General features: G+C 43.8%; 1 protein-coding gene across 1 annotated transcript; it reads right to left on the reverse strand.

Moving 5' to 3' along the window:
• Positions 1–14,238: 14,238 nt before the first annotated feature.
• On the reverse strand, positions 14,239–18,337 carry LOC134290321 (uncharacterized). The gene is made up of 3 exons (XM_062857435.1): positions 17,513–18,337; positions 16,219–17,406; positions 14,239–14,796 (listed from the first exon to the last, which is right to left on the reverse strand). The coding sequence occupies exons 1-3, from the start codon at positions 18,335–18,337 to the stop codon at positions 14,239–14,241; spliced, it is 2,571 nt and encodes an 856-aa protein (XP_062713419.1).
• Positions 18,338–21,099: the final 2,762 nt, after the last annotated feature.

The raw sequence follows: 21,099 nt of genomic DNA on the forward strand, positions 1-21,099 counted from the left end.
TCGACGAGTTGAGGTGATGTCTCTGTGTGTGTGTATGTGTGTGTGTGTGTGTGTGTGTGTGTGTGTGTGTGTGTGTGTGTGTGTGTGTGTGTGTGTGTGTGTGTGTGTGTGTGTGTGTGTGTGTGTGTGTGTGTGTGTGTGTGTGTGTGTGTGTGTGTGTGTGTGTGTGTGTGTGTGTGTGTGTGTGTGTGTGTGTGTGTGTGTGTGTGTGTGTGTGTGTGTGTGTGTGTGTGTGTGTGGGCAAAAAACTCACATCACTTTTTTGAACTAAAACTCTACCGATTTTAATGACCAATGGTTCATTCGACGCGGAATCTGGTCCCATTGTTTCCTATTGAAAATGGTTCGGATCGGTCCAGCCGTTCCGGAGTTATGGTCATTTAGGTGTTCCGGACCTGCTCCCCAGGAAGGGGCTAGATATGAAAACGCTATAAACCCATCCATGCGACACATCAAGCTAAGGCTTTTTCGATAACTTGATGAACGGTAAGCAGAAGAATGGTCTTACACCATATCTGAACCGGTAGTGCCCCGGAACCGGTTCCGGTTATCCCGCTGGAAGTGGCCAAACCTAAAAGTGCACTAAACCCATGCATGCAACATATCAAACCGCGGCTTTTTCGATACCCTGATGAACAGTAAGAAGGAAAACATTCCTAGACCATATCGGAATCTATAGTATTCCGGAACCGGTTCCAGATGTCCCGCTGGAGGTGGCCAAGTATAAAAGTTAACCCAACCCATGCATGCGGCATATCAAATAGTGGCTTTTTTTATATCCTGATGAACGGTAAGCTGGAAAATATTCTCAGAACATATTTGAACCGGTTGTGTTCCGGAGTCGGTTTCGGGTGTCCCGCCGGACGTGGCCAAATATAAAATTGAAACTAAAACCATAGGGGAGACTGAGGAGACTTGATCCCTGGGGAGACTTGTTCCCCCCATATTTGCTCGGAATCAAAAACATTTTTCTTTTAGCATAATTTTTCCAAAACTACTCCTGGACAAACGACTATGTATTGGCTACAAGTGATTTCGATTGTACATTGCATTATTTTTTAACGGCTGATGGTTTGTTGTCAGTCCTTCAGAAATCTTTTAGGCGATTCCAAAAAATCGCAAAAACTTTGTGAAAATTGAACCAAATCGGGTTAAAATTTCACAGCACATAGTTTAAATAAAATACTTTCAAACGTATTTATCCAAATTAGGCTGTTGTTAACATATTTTAATTAATTCAGCTTAGTATGCACAACAGTGACATGGGGAGACTTGATCCCTCGAGGATTACACACACATTATACATGTGAAAAATAAAATTCTATTCTGAAGCTTCTATTTACTTGGAATTCTACTCTATTCAACGATAAAATGTGTCAGATAATTATAACTTTAGTACAAACCAAGAAAAGAGGGATCTAGTCTCCCCATTTTGAAAATATGGCATATCTTTAAAAATTTAAGGAAATCTTACAATTTCAAACACTCCATATTCATAGAAAATACAAGAAAACTCGAAAAGAAAATGAATAGGAAGACTCTGGAATTATTTTCCCTTTAAATAAACCATGTGCTCAAAGGGGGATCAAGTGTCACCCATTTTTGAAAAATTCATCATAAGACATGCCTCCATAAAAACACAGTTTTGAAAACTTGAACAATAATTTAAAGGCTTTCTGTTGTGTATTAACTTGCAATAGATGTTTACTTGCCATTTTGTATGGAAATCGGATCTAGTTTTGTGTTTTTTCCTAAAGTTTCAGGTAGATGAAGAAAAAGGGATCAAGTCTCCCCAGTCTCCCCTACATGTGGCATATCAAACCGCGGCTTTTTCGATAACCTGATTAACAGTAACCAGGAAAGCATTCTCAGACCATATCGGAACCAGTAGTGTTCCGGAACCGGTTCCAGGTGTCCCGCCGGAGGTGGCCAAGTATAAAAGTTAACCAAACCCATGCATGCGACATATCAAATAGTGGCTTTTTTGATATCCTGATGAACAGTAGCAGGAAAATATTCTCAGAACATATCTGAACCGGCAGTGGTCCGGAACCTGTTCCGGGTACTCACCGGAAATGGCCAAACAAAAAAGTGAACCAAACCCTTGCGACACATCAAATCGCGGCTTTTTAAGTATCTTGATTTGACAAAAAAAAGTTTTCGGCCATATTTGAGACAACCGGTAGTGTTCCACACCGATTACGATTGCCCCATGGGAAGTGGTCACATGTAAAGGAAAACCAACTCCATAAATGCGACACCTTAAATGATTTTTTATGTAACTTGATGAACGATTAGCAAGAAAAACAATCATTGACCTTACTTTGGAAAACCAATAGTGTGCCGAGACCTGTTCCGGGTGCTCCGCCGGAAGTGGTCAAATGTAGAACGGAACCAAACGCATGCACGCATTACATTAAATAACGGCTTCTTCGATGACGCGAACAACGGTCAGCAAGACAATAGTCTCAGGCCACAATTAAGACTACCGGTAGTGTTCCGGAACCAGTTTCGAGTATCTCGCCGGATCTGGCGAAATGCAAAAATGAACCACACCCATACAAGCGGTACATCAATTCGCGACTTTTTAGGAAAACTGATTAACAATTTGCATGAAACTAGTCTAAGGCAACATCAGGGACAATAGGTAAGTGGTAAAATGTAAAATTGAACCAAACCCATACGTGTGGTACCATAAAACCACGCTATTTTGACAGTGATTGCTGTCAAATTACCTGGGTAAACTTTTAATTCGATAAACTAACTCTATTTTATTTTTTGTTTCTATAGTAGGATTTGTTTTTGAAATGCTTATTAAAACGCGGAATAACGAGTGATGTATTTGCAGTGAATCTGTGCTTGTGGGTTTCTTTATTCATTTTTTGCGGTAATGTTTGTGTACATACTTATATTTTTACATACTCTTCGGCGACGTGACAAGTGACAAGTGATCTATTTGCAGTGCGTTTCTCTCTCTCTCTTGATTGTTGTGTGGTTTGTATTATCATTATTATTATTATTGCAACTGTATTATAATTTTTTTTTTGTACTTGCATGATCCGTTTTTTTTTTCTTTTTCTTTTCTTTCGTTATTTTATGAACATATTATAGCGTTCCGATGACCCGGTTTCTGCTTGTACTTCACAATAAGCAGATTTTTATTTTATTTATTATTATTATTAGTATTACTATTATTATTATTTTTCATTTTTTTATTTATTTTATTTATTTTTTTTTCTCGTAATTTTATGAACATATTGTGTAGCGTTCCGATGACCCGGTTTCTGCTTGTGCTTAACAATAGGCAGATTTTTTTTTGGACATACGCTTCGCGATTATACGGTATTGTACGGTTTCCTAAACATATTGCAACGTTCCGATGACCCTGGAGGGATCGGTTCTGCTTAGGCCTCACACTGAGCGGAAACATAAAAATTCATACTGTAAATAAGATCATCTCTTTTGATTGCCGGCATTCAAAAGATTAAATTACAACCAAATAAACAACAAATGACATGGGTCTATCGCCAGCTTTTCAGGCGAATCCTTGACCTAATACCTCTCCCGTAGTATTTATGGGAGTGTCGCTGAGTCGGAGGCCTCTTAAATAAGTACTACATCAACATCTCCTCCCCACATCCCAAGTTACGGTAAAGATGGGCGTGGCCGGGAATAGCGACATTCATGCTTTTGGTATTTTTGTTTTAGACTGGAGCGTGGTTAATTCCCTAGCCTAGTTCCGAAAAGCAGTCTGGGCATGATTATTGTTCCTTTTAATGTCGTTAGTATCCAATCTACGAAGTATACCGTAACTACGCTAACGCTAACGCTAACGCTAACGCTAACGCTATAGTAGGATTTGTTTTTGAACACAAATCCTACAGATATTGTGGTGGTACGGTGCAGGTGGGAGTAACAACACAATATCGGATCATTCGTATTTACAGTATATTACACTGTGACATTTGACCATTTTTTAACTCGACAAATGTCGAATGAGCGTGGTACGAATTAGAATGTGTCGTATTAAAGAGTGTTGGTTTGACAGTACAACAAATAGCAGCTTTTTTGAAAACACGATGATCGATTCGTAAGAACATAGCCACAGACAATATTTTGGACAACCGGTAGTGTCCCGAAACCAGTTCTGGGTATCCCACTGGAAGTGGTCAAATGTAAAAGTAATCTATACCCATGCATGAGATAAATCAAATCTTGGTTTTTTTTGGGTAACCTTATGAACGCTTGTAATGAAATAGTCTCAGACTATACTTGGGAGATCCGGTAGTGCGCCGGAACCTGTTCCGATACCGCATCGAAAGTAACCAAATGCACCTTTCGACACATCACATCACGGCTTTTTGAATAACCCGAGGAAATGTTAACTAGAAAATAAGTTAATACCACATTAGAGACTACCGGTAGGGTTGCACAACCAGCGTTTGGTGCTTCACCGGAACTACGAAAGTAAATAAAATCAATTGAATCGATTAAGGCTTTTTACGGCATCATCAGCATAAACAGCCATCTTGAATATGTGGCTCTAAATTTCAGTGATAATTCTCTGCCACCAAAGCGAATTATGTTATGAAAAAGTATCATCCTATATGCTCACTCGCAATAATTACAATGATACTTTTTCAGCAGCGTTGCTACAGAATTTACGATTTTTTATCACTTCAAAAACACGAGGCAAACAATCATGGAAAAGCAAAAAGTCCATGATTTGTTTGAAAACGTGGTGATGCTTTATTACACATTAATATGTGTAAGAGAAAAAAATCTTGACAAATTAAACCCATATACAAACATACGTCTCACTATAGGGTAAAAGCACTAGACTTCGCCACTGCTCTAGTCTTCGCCCCCTCCATACAAATTCCATTTTTTATGTATGAAGTGGCGAAGATTGAAGTAGATTTTTAGGGGGGCGAAGTCTAGTGTTTTTACCCTACTCACTACCTATCATTCTTTTTTTTTTCAACGGTCATTAAAATATAGCCTAAATGTGCAGAAAAAAACTTTGTCGAAGACCGCAAAGTGATCTGTGATTGTGTAAAAAGTTATATCTTAGCTTGATAGTATCGTCTTGATATTGATCAGCCTCCAGTGTTAGTGAAGGTACTCAAGCAGTCAACTGAGAAGTCTGATATTATTCTGCCCTGCTTATACGTTGAACATAACGTCAGACTATGTGCCATCAATAAGTTTTATGTCAATTCAAAGATGGCCTTGATAAAATGCTTGCTTTTCTTTAAAAATATTCAGATTCAGGAACACTTTGACTTCCGTCGACGGAAAGATTGTGAGAACATATTCGACGAGAAAGTCATTATCATCACTAGGTGGATTAATTTGGGTCTTTTTTATTACTCTTTTGGAAGATCCGCATTGCATACAAAACCAGTATAAAAACCTATCTTCCATATAAAAAAAATACTCCACTAGTCCTGCACTTCATACAAAATCCAATGATTATCCAGCTAGAGTAAACCTGGAGTAAACCGTTGGTGATGAGATCTACCGTCGAAGAGCAATCAGCAAGATCACCAAGCTTGCTCTCCATAACTGTAACCACAAAAAGCAAATTACACAAAGAGTCAGATTTGAAACACCCACTATCCGACAACAAACTTAGTTGCAGAAAACCACCCTGTGAACTAGCATTTCCTAAAATGTCCAATGCATCGATTAATCATATTCAAAAAAGCTTTTCTAACCTTTATCACCCCCATGCCGGGCCCTTTCCTCGAACTAAGATGTCTACAATATGTCTCTGTCTGGTTTACCATCATCCACAAAATAAATGCATTTCTCATAGGTCTGCGAATGCGATGCCTTGAATGGATTTAGAAACTCCCTATACACTTTGCATCACTCCGCACATTACCTACGACGGTATCTAGTGTTAGGATATGGCAGTTTACCTATATGAAGTTATCTCGCCCCATTGGAAGTAGCAAACATGGATAACTATTTTCGACGTCGTCCGCTAGTCGCAGTCGTTCGCGATGGCAAAGTGCACTTCTGTCCGTTGTAGCGATAGGATTGTGCCTTCAGGCAGTCTCAAGCCACGCGGTGGCCATTTATGGACATAGAATTGTCTCTTACTTCGCTCGCCCTGCGCGTCGCCAATTGGCTTGGAACAGAACTTCTGGCGGTCCTAGAACCACTCTGCGGAGGCCACCCTTCGTTGAGGGGAAGGGGCGGGACGGACGGTTAGGTTATCTGTGTCAATGGAACTCATAAATTTCGTTCTGGCGCTTGGCCGGACCCTCGCGATGTTGTGCCATATCGCGGTCATTACAGAGTACTACCTACCTTGCCTGGCTCTCGTCGTCGTTGTCGTCGCAAAGCTCTCGGTAGTATTCATCATTTGAATATGCGCGCATTCTGAAAGCGAAGGCAAATGGGAGAGAAATAGAAACCGAACGCTTAGATTTATATAACTCCATTGAAAGGCAGTATTCATCATCATTGAAACTAGCGAGGAGACCCTACTGCTGTAGCTGCTGCTGTTGCTGTTGCCGTTTCTGACGTTGCGGATTGTCTTTGCGCGCCACACAGAATCACCCATTTTAATGTGAGCTGCTGCTGGCTGGCAGGCGAGATGTGAGAAGCAGGGACTGAGTAGTATAGTGCTTTCCATGATGATATGTACCTGTTAGTGATATCATAATGAATGTTCTATGTAAAAGCACTCAAAGTGACCGGATTCCGTGAAAATCCTACATCGCCTGTTAAGCCTAACTCGTCTTGATACAGCTTGGCAAGATCATCGGCTTTGCGTCCACGAAGTCCAACAAAAGTAAAGACCTGAAAACGGCCCTATTGCGACTTCGCAAGTCGATAGACAATGCTTAGCAAAATCACGAGAGACTCGTGAAGACTGCAGCAGCGGTGGAACCGGTGAAAGTAAAGGTAACGAAGTCTACCCAGAAGGAGGCCTCCGCTTTCGCAGGAAGCCCAAAAGGTGTGGCGGATGCGACTGCTCGTGATGAACACTCGCTGAAGCCGGTGAGGCAGCCGTCAATACAAACTTGGTCGGCAGTAATGCTAGCAAGTGGGACCCCAGCCAAGCGTCCCGGAAAGCTGGGAAGGGTGGGCCCGAAAATGTTGGCCCATCCCGGATGGAAGGGAACAGGGGGTTGCTACCGTTAGTAGGCCCTCAGCAACCACAGAGTATGGTGAACCAACGGGAGAAACTCCCTTGGACGAAAGTTGAGTGGGAAAGGAAGAAGAGGTCAAGGACGCCAAAGCAAGAAGGCTTAAGAGAGTAAGTGACAAGCGCGTATAGGTGACGTGCTCGTCATCTAGACCGAACAGTCTTGAGGACGATGTTACGCGAAGCCAAGCTCGTGTATATGGGAGCAAGCGTGCGCAGTATTAGACGTACTTGAACGGTTGAAATGATCCTAGAGCTCAAGCGCGGCAAGGGCGCCGTCTGCAAAAGTCTTGCGGAAGAGGTCCTTGGCGAAGGGGTCGAGGTGAAGGCTCTTACAGCAAAGACAATTCAGAAGGAAGGTAAGGAACCTAGGCAAGGTCACTGAAGCGGAAGAGCTCGTTACGGCACTGCGCCAACAGTGAAAGGTGCAGGTCGTTACCGCAGCTGTTCGGCTACCGATGGAGCCAGCAGTTACACGGGTAGTCTTGGTACAGCTACCTGAGGCGGATGCTAACAAGTCTATTAAAGTAGGAAGGATCAAGGTAGGCTGTTGCGTATGTCATCTGACATTCCTCGATACACCGGAGGACACAAGTCATGGGACTGCAAAGGCCCTGATTGGAGCAAACTTTGTAGGACCAAGTACTTGGACGTCTTGAAGACGATGCGAAGCGACGCCGAGCTTGAGGGTCTTGGAGCTGACGTACGCAGTATTAGACGTACTGGTACGGGCGAGATGATCCTGGAGCTGAAGCGCCAGAAGGAGCACAAGGGCGCCGCCTATAAGGGGCCATCCATAAACCACGTGGTCATTGGGGGGGGGGGTGGAGGGGGTTCGGCCAATGACCACTTTGTATGGTCAAATAAAAAAATTTGTATGGACTAATGACCACGCGGGGGGGTGGGGTGGTTGGTGGGGTTGAAAAGTCCCAAAAAAATGACCACGTGGTTTATGGACAGCCCCTAAGAGGCTGGCAGAAGAGGTCCTTGGTGAGGGTGTGCAGTAGTATGGGACACGCATGTATGGAAAAAATAAATCCTCGCTCCAGTCGACTTTTTTTATTCCATTTAGGTCCCATATGAACTGTGCAAAATTTCAGTGCAATCGGTGAAACTATAATTTAGCGCAAGCGGTTCAAAGTTTCCATAGGATTTACTATGGGAAAAGTTACACTTTTAAATAAAAAATCCCAGAGGTCGCCTCTTGTCTCCTTAATTCAAATCGATCAACGCTCCTTGTATAAAAATCATTTATGAAACTTTCCTTCGAAGACCGCAAAACGATTGGATGCTTGTGGAAAAAGTTATGGATTTATTACCGATTAGTGATCCAACGAACGGCTTTTTGTTTTGTTTTATTAGCAGCACTGCTGCTGCCGTTGTTGCATGTGGTGGCGGGAGGCATCACCAAGCCCAGAAACACCAGCAGCCAAGGCAGCAGCTACAGTGCTGCTAATAAAACAAAACAAAAAGCCGTTCGTTGGATCACTAATCGGTAATAAATCAATAACTTTTTCTACAAGCATCCAATCGATTTGCGGTCTTCGAAGGAAAGCTTCATAAATGATTTTTCTACAAGGAGCGTTGATCGATTTGAATAAAGGAGATAAGAGGCGACCTCTGGGATTTTTTATTTAAAAGTGTAACTTTTCCCATAGTAAATCCTATGGAAACTTTGAACCGCTTGCGCTAAATTATAGTTTCCCCGATTGCGCTGAAATTTTGCTCAGTTCATATGGGACCTAATTGGAATCGAAAAAGTCGACTGGAGCGAGAATTTGACGTTTGTCCCATACTATGTGCAGGTGAGGGCTCTGGCACATGAGGCGACTCTGGAGGTCAAGTGTGCAGAAGCGTCCAGAGAAGCACAACTTACCTCGGAGGTGGTCGTCCAAAGAGTGGCCTATTCATTGCATGTGTCTTATGCGTATTCGTTGAGGGAGCACCGTATAACGGCTTCGAATTGTCATACTAACGTGTACGGCAAATTAAGTCCCATTTACACTGGTCGCATGCATGAGGGATATGCCACACATTTCCCCTCTTCTCAAAAAAAAGTAAAGATTACACTAGTTTACAGCATTTTTGAACTCGGTAAGCTGATGATCATTTTTGGTGTAGAATCAAGCCCTGAGTTCAGAAACGCGAAAGAAAAAAATTACAGTAGAGCGGAAATTTTTTCGACTTTCCATACAAGGTTGATGATTTGAAATCGATTTTTGTTCTATTTTTAAGCAAAGTCGCTCACTTCAAACATCTCATTCTCCACAATAAATGCTCCGATTGAGCTGAAATTTTTACTGTAACACGCCTACATATGATATGTCAAAGAAACGTCGAGAAAGAATTTTTAAATTGTTTTTTTTCTTATTGAAAAAAATACATTTCTTCAAAAAAAATTGGAAATTTTGCCAAAATTTAAGAAGATCGTCCCTAAAACTCGCCAATATCTTGAATTTTCATCAATCTAACGCAAAACCTGTATTCAGATGATCGAATGGTATTGTATTCAGCTTTTAATTTATGGAAAAAGATTTAAAATTGGTTGAACAAAACGCGATATATTTGGATTTTAGTAAATTACATATTTTGAAAAGCTGCAAAACTCGATATTGATCTAAAACTCAAAAACTGTTCTACTTAAAATTTTTTGAAGGTCGGTTTCGAAATCAGCACTAAAATGTGATTCAAAAATTTTGGTTGTTGACAGAAGTTCATGACTTTCGTTTTATTTTGTAAACTTGTGTTATTTACATGCTAACATGCCCAACATGTATAAACTAAATGTCCAGCATAATTAAAGAAAAAAGAAAAAAAAATACGAAATAAATTATAGATATATTTTATTCTCAGTGTGTATGCGAAGGTGGCGTAACTCACGACGGTGTAAATAACAACACTTAATAAATTTGACTCAGCTGTCATGTCAAAGAAAGTTGGAACGAGTAGGAAAACGGAACAGTCATAAACAAAACGAATTTCTTCCACACAGGTAAATTGATAATTAGTGTTTTGTTAAGGTGAAACGGGACGCCGTGTTATTTTTCCTATCTTGCCTCTCTTTCTAACAATTTGCCTCGCGATTTCGAAGATGGTAATCTCGAGTTCTATCGCACTGAAGATGTTGAAAACCAATCAGCATATGCACTGCAAGTGAGCATACACAATGATAGGTTTTTGTTGCAAAATATGAAGTAGAATCTGAGATTACCATCTTAGTAGCCACAGAGCAATGGCGGATATTTCCTCGACCGTCCCGTCCGCCCTTAATTAATTGTTTTATTCACTTCAGGTGTTTGATGAAGGTGTGTTACAATGAGCTTAGTAAATATTTATTGTTCAACGGACCGAACATACTGGTCAAGGTACGCTGGGGCCCTTTTTACCAGTGTTGCGAAACTCATGCTCACGAGTAAAAAATACTCACTCACCTTACTCATTTGCGAGTAATGCTCACGCTGTGAGTTACTCGCGTATGAGTATACTCACGCGTGAGTAATGACGTCATACTCTCGCGTGAGTATTACTCATTTGTGAGTAATACTCACGCGAGAGTATGACGTCATTACTCACGCGTGAGTTACTCATTTTACTCACGGTGAGTTTAGTGAGTAAGTTATTTTTGTTGGTTTGAAAAGATGTTTTCGTTTGTTCTGTACGGCAATGGTGATTATTTATATACAAGGCACAGTTTTTGAGGAAAGGTGGATCTGCTCGAGAGCTTTGGCACCATAGGCTAAAAACTCTTATTGTTTACCTACGCATGCAAAGTAATATCATCAATTAGGAAATCTCTATATTTTACCACACTTTGTCAATGGTATAACTTTTTTCGCATACATCGGGTCACTTTACGGTATTCAATAAAGATGTTTGGCATATATTTATTTACCTACCTTCAAATTAAAAATGGTAGGGTCAATTACAGCATCTCCTAGGTCCAAACATTTAAAACTTTTCTTTTCTTCGTACATTTGATCGTTTATTCCCATGTGGCTAGTTTCTATCACTGTGCAAAAATATAGAGCATATAATGGACAAATAGTGGTTTCGCTTCAAAATTACTTGAGTAGGCAAGTAAGGAAAAAAAGTTTTACACTGGTAACGCTTCCCTTGTAAATCTAAAAGAGCTGTAGTTTTTCCTGCGCGGAAAAATAGTCCGTTGTATTATTCCGTAAGGAAAAGTAACGTTTTTCCTCATACTAAACACTTGATCAGTTTGTAAGTTAAAATTTACAAAAAATAGTAAATTTACTTCAGTACTTAACTTTCGAACATGAAACTTACACACTAAACGCAACCAGCAAAGCAAAAACCAGCACAACGAGTAGTTGATTTTTAAGCAATGTTTTGCTAGAATCCGGTACAACTTTGTGCCCTATCGGCACAAATTGCTGGATGTTTCATAAAAAAGTGCTTAGACTTGACAGAATTGAAACAAAACTTTATTGGAACTTATGGGTGATAAAAGGAACAAATTGCCAGGGCCCGTAGCGTAGTGGCTACACGTTCTCTTCATAAGTGGATGGTCATGGGTTCGATCCCAGCCCGGCCCTTGCAATTTTTCGTCAGTTGCTCTTCCCCCCGAGAGCAGCTGGCACCTCTTCAGAGCATATGCTCCAACGGACCCGGACACCTGGATATCGGCTAACGGCAACTCATAATGGAACCCCAATCGGACTGGAAAAGGAACAAGAGCCATACATCAACATCCTCGTGCTCATCATTCTACCATGATAGTGTAGAAAGTGAAAGCAGCGCAACGGAATCCAGTTCGATCTAGTAGAATTATAATAGAATACATTTAGGAGCTGTACAAAGTGTAAGTACAGCTTCCAATTGGAATCGCTCACGCAGTGCCCTGGTGGACAAAAGAGCTGTAAATTAGGTAAAGTAATTGAAGAATGAAAAAAGGAACAAATTCTGAAGGAATCCCATGAGCTTTTTCAAGTCTTAGTTTTTTTTTTCATATAAAGTTGGACCACCCTAATTATATGAGCCTCGGACCTAAAAAGAAAAAAAAAATCCCGAGCAAATTACTACCAGTAACATGGCCAGTAATCACACCCAGGTAACCAATAAGCAGCTAAAATGGCATTAATTCAGCACTATATGCGTCTTTGCAGCAGGTCTGCTGCTATCGAAGTGTCAAATCCAAGGTCAAGTCGGCTACCAATCGAGCACACCACACGATTCCGTAAAATTACTTTTTCTTAATTGCTATCTCTGCCAACCCCCTGAAGAAAGTGTTAGTTCTTGAAGCCGGCTCGAACGGGCTCGTTTACGAAATTCCAGCCTGCCTTTCAATCTGCTACGTGCGGAAGCGAACTTTTTCGTACGAATTATTGTGCATTTGAGATACGATCGTTTACACATTTGTTCAATGCGTTTAGTGTTCTTTATTAAATTTACAAGACGCACAAGCATGCAAATACATTTCGTCCATTTAAAACAACGCTGAACTCAATTATATGTGAATGTCACGCCTGCACTAACAGAAAAAAAAATCACTGTTTTCAGCTTAATGCAACCGCCCATTCAAATCATCCACACGTCCTGCACCAACTTTTTGGCTTCACGCCATGTGGATGACAGCCATTTCAGGGGATTGATTTCTGTCTACAAGAGGTTTGAGTTCAAACAAAAGCCCTCACGTTGAGCTGTTGGGCTCAAAGGGGACCTCTTCAGGACCGCCCTTAACGGAGCGCTTAGAACTACCAGTAAGATACAATTCACTAGAATAAAAAAAAACAATAGAATTATTGACAAGCAACCTTGTTTACTGATTCAATACATTCGCCCCAATAAAACATACCATTTTAATGTTTGATAGGATTCCAAGCCTTTAGATAAATTTTAGATTACCGTATGAATATGAGTAAAGCATACTCGTGAGTGAGTATCTGCACGTCAATACTCACGAGTGAGTGTGAGTTGTACAGCGCTTACTCAAATGTGAGTAATACTCACGGTGAGTTTAAGGTGTACTGCTCATACTCACTCGTGAGTTTGACTAGTTGTGTGAGTACTCGCTCATTTCGCAACACTGCTTTTTACTCGACTTCTGCGGTTTGTGTGGTCTTCTGCGGCGATTGGAGCACTCGATGTCGTCATGTGCGGTTCATTGTCGTCGGCTACACTAGGATTCTGGATTTCATCTGATTTGGATTTGTTTTGACAGTGAGGAACCTTCTTGGTTTGCGTGACGTGTCGTCTGAGGGACTGGCCATCTTCGGAGTGCAGGACCAAGCTTCCGTTATTTTCATCTGCCACCGTATATCTAGTGGGAGAAAATCTCGGCTGACCTTTGCTACGAAATTGACGCTAAATGATTACTGTATCGCCGGGTTGTACACGACACGAACGAGCACCACGACGACTATCCTCTCTGTGCTTTCCTTCCAGCTTCGCTTTCCGATCCCGTTCATCCAACATCGCATCGTCGACGACCGTTTTTCCCGGGTTGACCAGAGGTAGGCCTCGTCGAATTTTCCTGCCCTGCATGACTTCCTCAGGAGGGAGTCGGGTTATGCTGTGTGCTGCGGAGTTGTATGCATGCACAGCCTCTCGTAGTTCGTCAGCGTAGTTTGTTTTATTGGAGATGGCCGCTGACATAGCCTTGTTCACGATTTTCATGCTGTTTTCCACTAAACTGTTCTGCTGCGGGTACATCGGCGTGGAGAAAACAGCTTTTATTCCTCGGCTGGCGCAGTAGTTCTTATAGCCTGATCCGTTAAATGGAGGTCCGTTGTCCGATCTGATGCTCTTCGGGTACCCTTCTATTTAAAATATTTCCTCGAGGACTCTCTTGGTGCACTCGTAGCTTGTTGACTTCACGGGTCTTGCAAAGAGGAATCGTGATCTGTAATCGATAACGACAAGGATCGATATACCACCCAGTAGAGCGTAGGGGCCGTTGAAGTCAACCGCAATTGACTCCCACACAACCTTCGGGGCAAAAACCCTTTGCATAGGAGGGCGTCGTTCTGGCTTGCCATTCGTGACGCAGACTACGCATGACTCCACGCATTTCTGTACCATTGTCACCAGTCCTGGCCACCACACTCGTTGCCTCAAAATACTTCGTGTGCGACTTTTAAGGCTTTGTCCTGTAGTGATGTAGGGATAACTGCGCAACCGGTTTTGATGATCATGCCATCTTGAACGGACAACTCGTCTCGTACATTGTGGTAGGTTTTGTCCACATCCGACCATAGTCCGGATTCCAATGCCGCCAACACGGGTTTAAGCGTTTCATCCTCTGATGTGGCGGTGATGATCTCGTCTTCGGTGAGTATCTCCACGGAATTTGCTTCCAGTCTTCCGATTTCCCACGGGCTAGCGTCGTCGTTGAACGGCTCGTCCTCGCCATTGTAGAGCCTAGAAGACGGGTCGGCTATGTTGTCCATCCCGCGCACGTACTCCACGTCATAGCTGTAGGGACTCAGCCTAAGTGCCCAACCATCTGCCCGGGTGAGAGCTCGCTTCGATTCCTCTCGGGAGCTGTTAAGGATGAATGCTACACCTTGGACATCAGTGCGGAGGGTGAAGTGTCTTCCTAGGAGAAAGTAGGAGAAATGTTGAACTCCCCAGACCGCACTGAGCGCCTCCCGTTGATTCTGGGCGTATTTCTGCTCGGTTTTTGTAAGTGCTTTGGACGCAAAGCTGATGATCCTTGGGTGGCGATGCTTGCTTTCTTGCACTAGCACTGCCCCTAATGCAACAGGGGAGGCATCGGTTTACAAGACGGTCTTGTCCGTGTCTGAGAAGAATCCCAATGTGGTTGTGCAATGTAGAATTCGCTGTTTAATCCGTTCGAAAGCTTCTCTTTCCCGAACAAAACGGTATCATATGTCTGTCATTCAGGTTATGATTTTCAGATTATTTATCTTATCATAAACTGGATTATAAATCGATGATACAACGAATCATATCGATGATTGATGTTATCATTGTTGAAGTTTCAATGATAGACCGAATAGGTCGTTAAGTATCGTTACCATTCAAAAATGCCTTTTTTCGCGAACAAAATTTTTCGGGAATTATACCTGTTATAGTCAGTTTATCATTGATTTGATGATACAGCAAATCATATAAATATGGGGCGAATATCTGCTTTACCGACATGAAAAAAATACACCCCTGCGGATTTTCGCCGGATTCTGTCAAATTGGTCTATCATTCAGAGAATCATTGTTTACTTTTGTAGTTGTTTTTTTAATCTTTTTTGGTGTGTTTGGGATTCGAACTGGTCGTGGTTTCCAATCATCCTACACAATTCCTCTTGCGATACTTACGTACTGGACCAAAGCTAAGAAGTGCTCGCGGGTGACTCGATGTCAATAATGATCTGAACTTGGTTGAAAAGTGAATTCCTCAGCTCGGAAAACAGGAACTCAGAGCAACATCTGTGAATACATCAAGGACCTCCACTTTTTTTAGCCGGTAAGTTTGCAAGTGGTATTCAATTTGAAAGTGACCAGAAGCAGCGACTGCCGAGGGCTCCTATTTTAAAGATCCGCTTGCGAGCGAGAAAAGGGTGGTGCGTCCACTCAAGCCTGATAGATGGAAAGTGATTGTAGTATGCGATACCGGCTTTATGTGACGTATTGTCCCTGTGGCACGCAGTGCGAATCCAGTTTATTGTGCCAAAAATGCCGAAAAGCTGCTTTACAAGTGAGATAATATGGCAGCCAAACGTTACGTCGTCTTAACTTCACCAAATATGATAAAAACAGTCGAAAATGTCATTTTTGTCGCTGCACTTATGGGAAATTTTAATAATTTAAATTATTCATGTGTTATTCAACGTATCATTATTATAAGTACAATGATACTTGAAAAATTCTTAATAATTGCAGTTTTTCAACCCTAAACATTTTATTATAAACCTATTACTATTTGTATAGTAATCATTTCACCAATGGACATCTTATAATATGAACGATGCCATGAATAGTATTTTTCTATGCGGGTTGTTTCTCACCCCAAGTCCATGTTTTACTTGTTACGATTTCCCATAACGGGCGCGATATCCCTGCAAAATTCCTCACGTATGTGCTAATGTAGGACGCGAGCCCAAGGAAGCTCCTTAGCTCGGAGATACTCGCGGGCTCCCGGAAATTGCGCAGGCTCTTGATTTTCTCTTCATCAACATGGAAGCCATCACCGTCCAACAGTTGTCCAAGAAATGTAAGACTGCTCTTGTCGTATTCACACTTTGCACGGTTAAGTGTCAGGTTGTTTTCACGCAGTATCTGGAGGACTTTTTCGACAGTCTGGCGTAGCTCGTCCAACGTTTCAGCAAAAATAAGAATGTCGTCAATATACACGATTACATTCTCCATACCAGCAAAAAGCCGATTCATCTCGCGCTGGAATATTTCGGGAGCACAATTGACCCCGAACATTAGCCTCGTGAAACGGTACATACCGTTTTCAGTGAGGAAGGTGGTGAGATCGCGAGACTCTTCGCATAGCTCCAGGTGATGAAACGCGTTGCTAAGACCTAGTTTCGAAAAATATTTGGCACCGTGGAGCTTAACACGCATTTCGTCGATAAGCGGCAGCCGGAAATATTCCCGGTTGATTGCTTTGTTCGGAGCTCTCATGTTCACCACGAGTCTGAAATCCGATTTGCCTTTGGCCACGGCGGACATCCCACTTATCCAACCGGGCGCCTTCGTCACCTTCTCGATTATTCCGTGCTTTTCCTCCAATCTCTTTCTGGCGGCCTCCCTGAACGCCGCGGGGACATTGTAGTACGCGTTCTTCGAGGGAGGAATGGTCGGGTCTACACTAAATTTAACTTGCACACCCGGCATCTTGGGGAATACACTATCGCTATCGTTGGATTCAAAGCTGTTTACGGTCTTTCCAACCTTAAGAAGATTCAAGTCGTGCGCAGTGGATCGGCCGAGCAGCGATCTTGATCCTCCAGAAACAACGTGAAAAATAGCAACCACAGATGGTTTTTCAGTTCCTGGTACCACAACTGTTGCCTTAAATGTGCATTTGACAGGCATTGGTTTAGCGGAAGCATAGGCATGCAAACTTTTATTGGGTTGTTGAATGATCTGGAGTTGCGCAAATCCCGAGTCGTAGTCTTGTTTTAGGTGCACCCAATCTTCGCCCCCGATAACGTTAACATCGGCTCCGGAGTCGATGAGGAAGCTTATTGGTCTGGCGGATCCGATACAGCAGTCGACTAGCGCGTCCTCCAAAGTGAGGGCGAAAATGTTCTAAAAAGGAAATTTAAAGGAATTTTGGGATGTAATGAAATACGCTTTCAAGCTGGAGATTTTCTATTCAAGTTTATTCAAGTATTTGTATTCAGCCTTGCTTTACCTGTTTTTCGTAAGATACGTTCTCTTCGCCCGAAGATTCAGCATCGGCTTGCTTCGAGATCTGCTGTACTGCGTTTGGGCGCTCCGAACGACATGCAACCGCAAAGTGTCCTCGTTTGCCACAGTTGTCGCATGTTCTGGTCAATGCAGGGCACTGCGGATTTCGATGGAAGAGATTGTTGCATCTAGGGCAGCGTGTGTTACGATCTTGCGTTCGAGGGCTACGTTGTCCGTCTCTTGCTTGCTGTGTGGAGTTACCTGCTTGTCTCGGTCGTTCCGGGCGCCATGGTCCATTTCTCATGAAATCTGAATTCGTACGGCGTTGCTTGGTCGCCGGGTTGCCAAATTGCTGATGAGTGTTGATTCGTTTTCGGCCGACACCGGAGCGCCGACCAATTTCCAGAATATTGGCGTCAACCGTTCTTTCAGCTGTTTCTTCCTCATAAACTTCCTCGCGAGTTGCTGATTGCACAATGAAGTTGGTGTCGTAGCCATAGGTGCGGGCAGCCTTTGCCAACTCTTTGTTTCTCAGACCTTCTAGCAATTGGGCTCTGACAAATCGGCTTTCGTCGTCGGCATTGTAGCCACATAGCTTTACGCCTCTTATAAGCCGAGCGTGGAAAGTAACGGTCGACTCATCTTTTCCCTGTTTCATCTTCAGGAAAGCTTGGTGTTCTGCAGTTGTGTCCGTCATTGATCGCAAATGGGTTTCAATGTTTTTGACGAAAATCGAATAGCACTGCGGGTCCGTCAGGCTGGGGCGGAGGTTGGCTGCTTTGACGATCGATTGCAGTTCTTTGCCAAGGGACAGGTACAGCAGTTTCATCTTGTAGACTGGGTCGTTTGTATTATGCATCGACACCGCAACCTCGATCCCCGATGAAGTCGTACCACTCGGCCCACATTTTGTTCGGGCGGACACCGCTGGGATAGGGCTTAATGTGTTCTGGGCGTACAGTCGTGTGTGAACCAGTGGCTTGGGCGGGTTCGCGGGTGAAATCCCAGCTGCGGGTGGGTTCGCGGGTGAAATCCCAGCTGCGGCCGGCTTCGGGGGTCACTTGCTGTGGTGCGAGCTGTTGATTACCAGGCTGAAGCAGAGTTACAGCCTTCCTGAGGTCCGCTAAAACCTTTTCGATCTGCTCCATCCGGCTGTCGCGGTCCTTTTCCGGATAATTTTGCTTACTGGGGTTGGCTTCACCAGTCGGGCTGGCTTCCTTCGTCTTCGTTGGGGTGGCCTGGTCTTCATCGTCGCTGGAAGAATCGATGCTGGCTGTGCTGTAATTGCTGCTGCGGTGGCTCGCGGTCGTGCTCGCGGTGCTTTCACTGTCGCTGTCCTCGTCGGTACCACCGTTCGATGCGGGTTCGTTCGTCTCGTTTTTGTTGGTTATGTCTTCTTCGTTGTCACTGGTATCTGTGTCTCGCTCCAAATCGCAATCGCTCAAATCGTTTAGGTCTTCCTTTGGCCGAACGTATTTGCCGCGGTAGTCCATTGCGCAGATTGTGTTGGGATTGTTGTTAAGAACTTCGAATTTCAATCTGTAAAGTTCAAAACGCGTCGTATTAGTTATGTTTGGCAATTAAAAAAAACGATTGTAAAGGAAAATATTTGCAGCATCTGCTTTTTTCCGACCATGGCGGGGTCGCGCTTTACTTTGCTACTTTGATTGGGGCTTATTCACATCAAGTTGTGCGATATGCTTGTGCAAAGCTGTGAGTTTATCATGCTGCGGCGGAAATTTTCATTTTTAAGCGGCATCGTTTTGAAACGGCTTGGGGATTTTTTTAGCTATTTTTAAAATGGCGTCATTTGGTGATGGGTCAAGCGGTGTTGGCTAATTTCAACAAGCATCGTTTTGAAACGAATTGAATGTGCTACTTGCGGGTTGCATGCGAGGGGCGATTTTCCCAAGTTGCTTTATTTCGTTGATATCGGCGAGGCTTTGATGATGGCGAATTATAATAAGCACGTTTATGCGAAATTTTGTTCGTTCGCTCAATTACTGGCAGGTTCGCCAAATGTGCAGAAGCGTCCAGAGAAGCACAACTTACCTCGGAGGTGGTCGTCCAAAGAGTGGCCTATTCATTGCATGTGTCTTATGCGTATTCGTTGAGGGAGCACCGTATAACGGCTTCGAATTGTCATACTAACGTGTACGGCAAATTAAGTCCCATTTACACTGGTCGCATGCATGAGGGGTATGCCACACATCAAGGACATTGATGAGATCACCGAAGTGGAAGAGCTCGTCACGGCACTGCGGCAACAGTGCGATGTGCAGGTGGCCGCCACAGCTGTTAAGCTACGGAAAGGGCCAGCAGGGACACAGATAGCTTTGGTTCAGCTACCTGTGGCGGACGTTAAAAAGTCCGTTAAAGTAGGGAGCATAGAGGTGGGCTGGTGTGTATGTCACCTGACATTCCACGAGCCACCAGAGGTTTGCTTCAGGTGTCTGGAACCAAGACACAAGTCGTGGGACTGCAAAGGCCCCGACAGGCGCAAACTGAGCAGGCGATGCGGCGCTGAAGGTCATAAGGCCCAAAGCTGCACGAGTCCGCCCATCTGCATGATCTGTACCGGGAAATCCTCGAACAACAGACATCCGATGGGTGGTCCAAAGTGCCCGCCCTTCAAGAAAGCCGCAGTGAACAACAAACCACAGTGCAGGTAACGCAGCTGAACCTGAACCACTGTGATGCGGCTCAGCAACTGCTTTATCAGGCGGTTTCGGAGTGGGAGATGGATATCGCCATCATATCTGACCCATACCGAGTACCCACCGGCAATGGTAACTGGGTCGCGGATAGGACCAGAAAAATGCCGGCGATATGGACGACGGCTAAATACCCCGTCCAGAAGTTAGTGTCTACTACCTATGAGGGCTTCGTGGTCGCCAAAGTAAACGGGGTCTTCTTATGTAGCTGTTATGCGCCTCCGCGTTGGTCGATCGAGCAGTTCACGTAGATGCTTGACTGTATGACGACCGTGCTAACAGTGCAAAGGCCGGTGGTAATATCGGGTGACTTTAATGCCTGGGCCGTGGAATGGGGAAGCCGTTTCACGAAACAGCGGGGTCAGATCCTGCTAGAGACGCTGGCCATGCTAGATGTCGATCTGACTAACGTCGGTACCAAGAGTACCTACAGTCGGATCGGTGCGGAGTCAATCATTGACGTTACTTTTTGTAGTCCTGGCCTAACAAGTAGTTCGAACAGGACGGTAGACGATGGATACACTCACAGCGATCACCTGGCGGCTCGCTACAGTATCGACTACAACAACAGCAGGTAGCGGGTAGAGGAAGAGGCGGCTAGGTCAAGGCCAAGCCCTCGCAGGTGAAAGACTTCATACTTCGAAGAAGGGATATTTAGGGAGGCGCTCCGTCGTGAGCGAAACTTACTTGGTTTAGACGGCGACAAGCTGTTAGCGGTGCTCTCACGTGCGTGTGATGCGACTATGCCTAGGCGAGTCCACCCTAGAAATGGGAGGTCACCGGCTTACTGGTGGACCGAAGCGATTGCGGACATGCGCCGCGCCTGCCTACGGGCTAGGCGGCGGATGCACCGAGCACGATCTGAGGAAGAGCGAAA

This window comes from Aedes albopictus, chromosome 3 (genome assembly GCF_035046485.1).
Source record: "Aedes albopictus strain Foshan chromosome 3, AalbF5, whole genome shotgun sequence".
Lineage (NCBI taxonomy): Eukaryota > Metazoa > Arthropoda > Insecta > Diptera > Culicidae > Aedes > Aedes albopictus.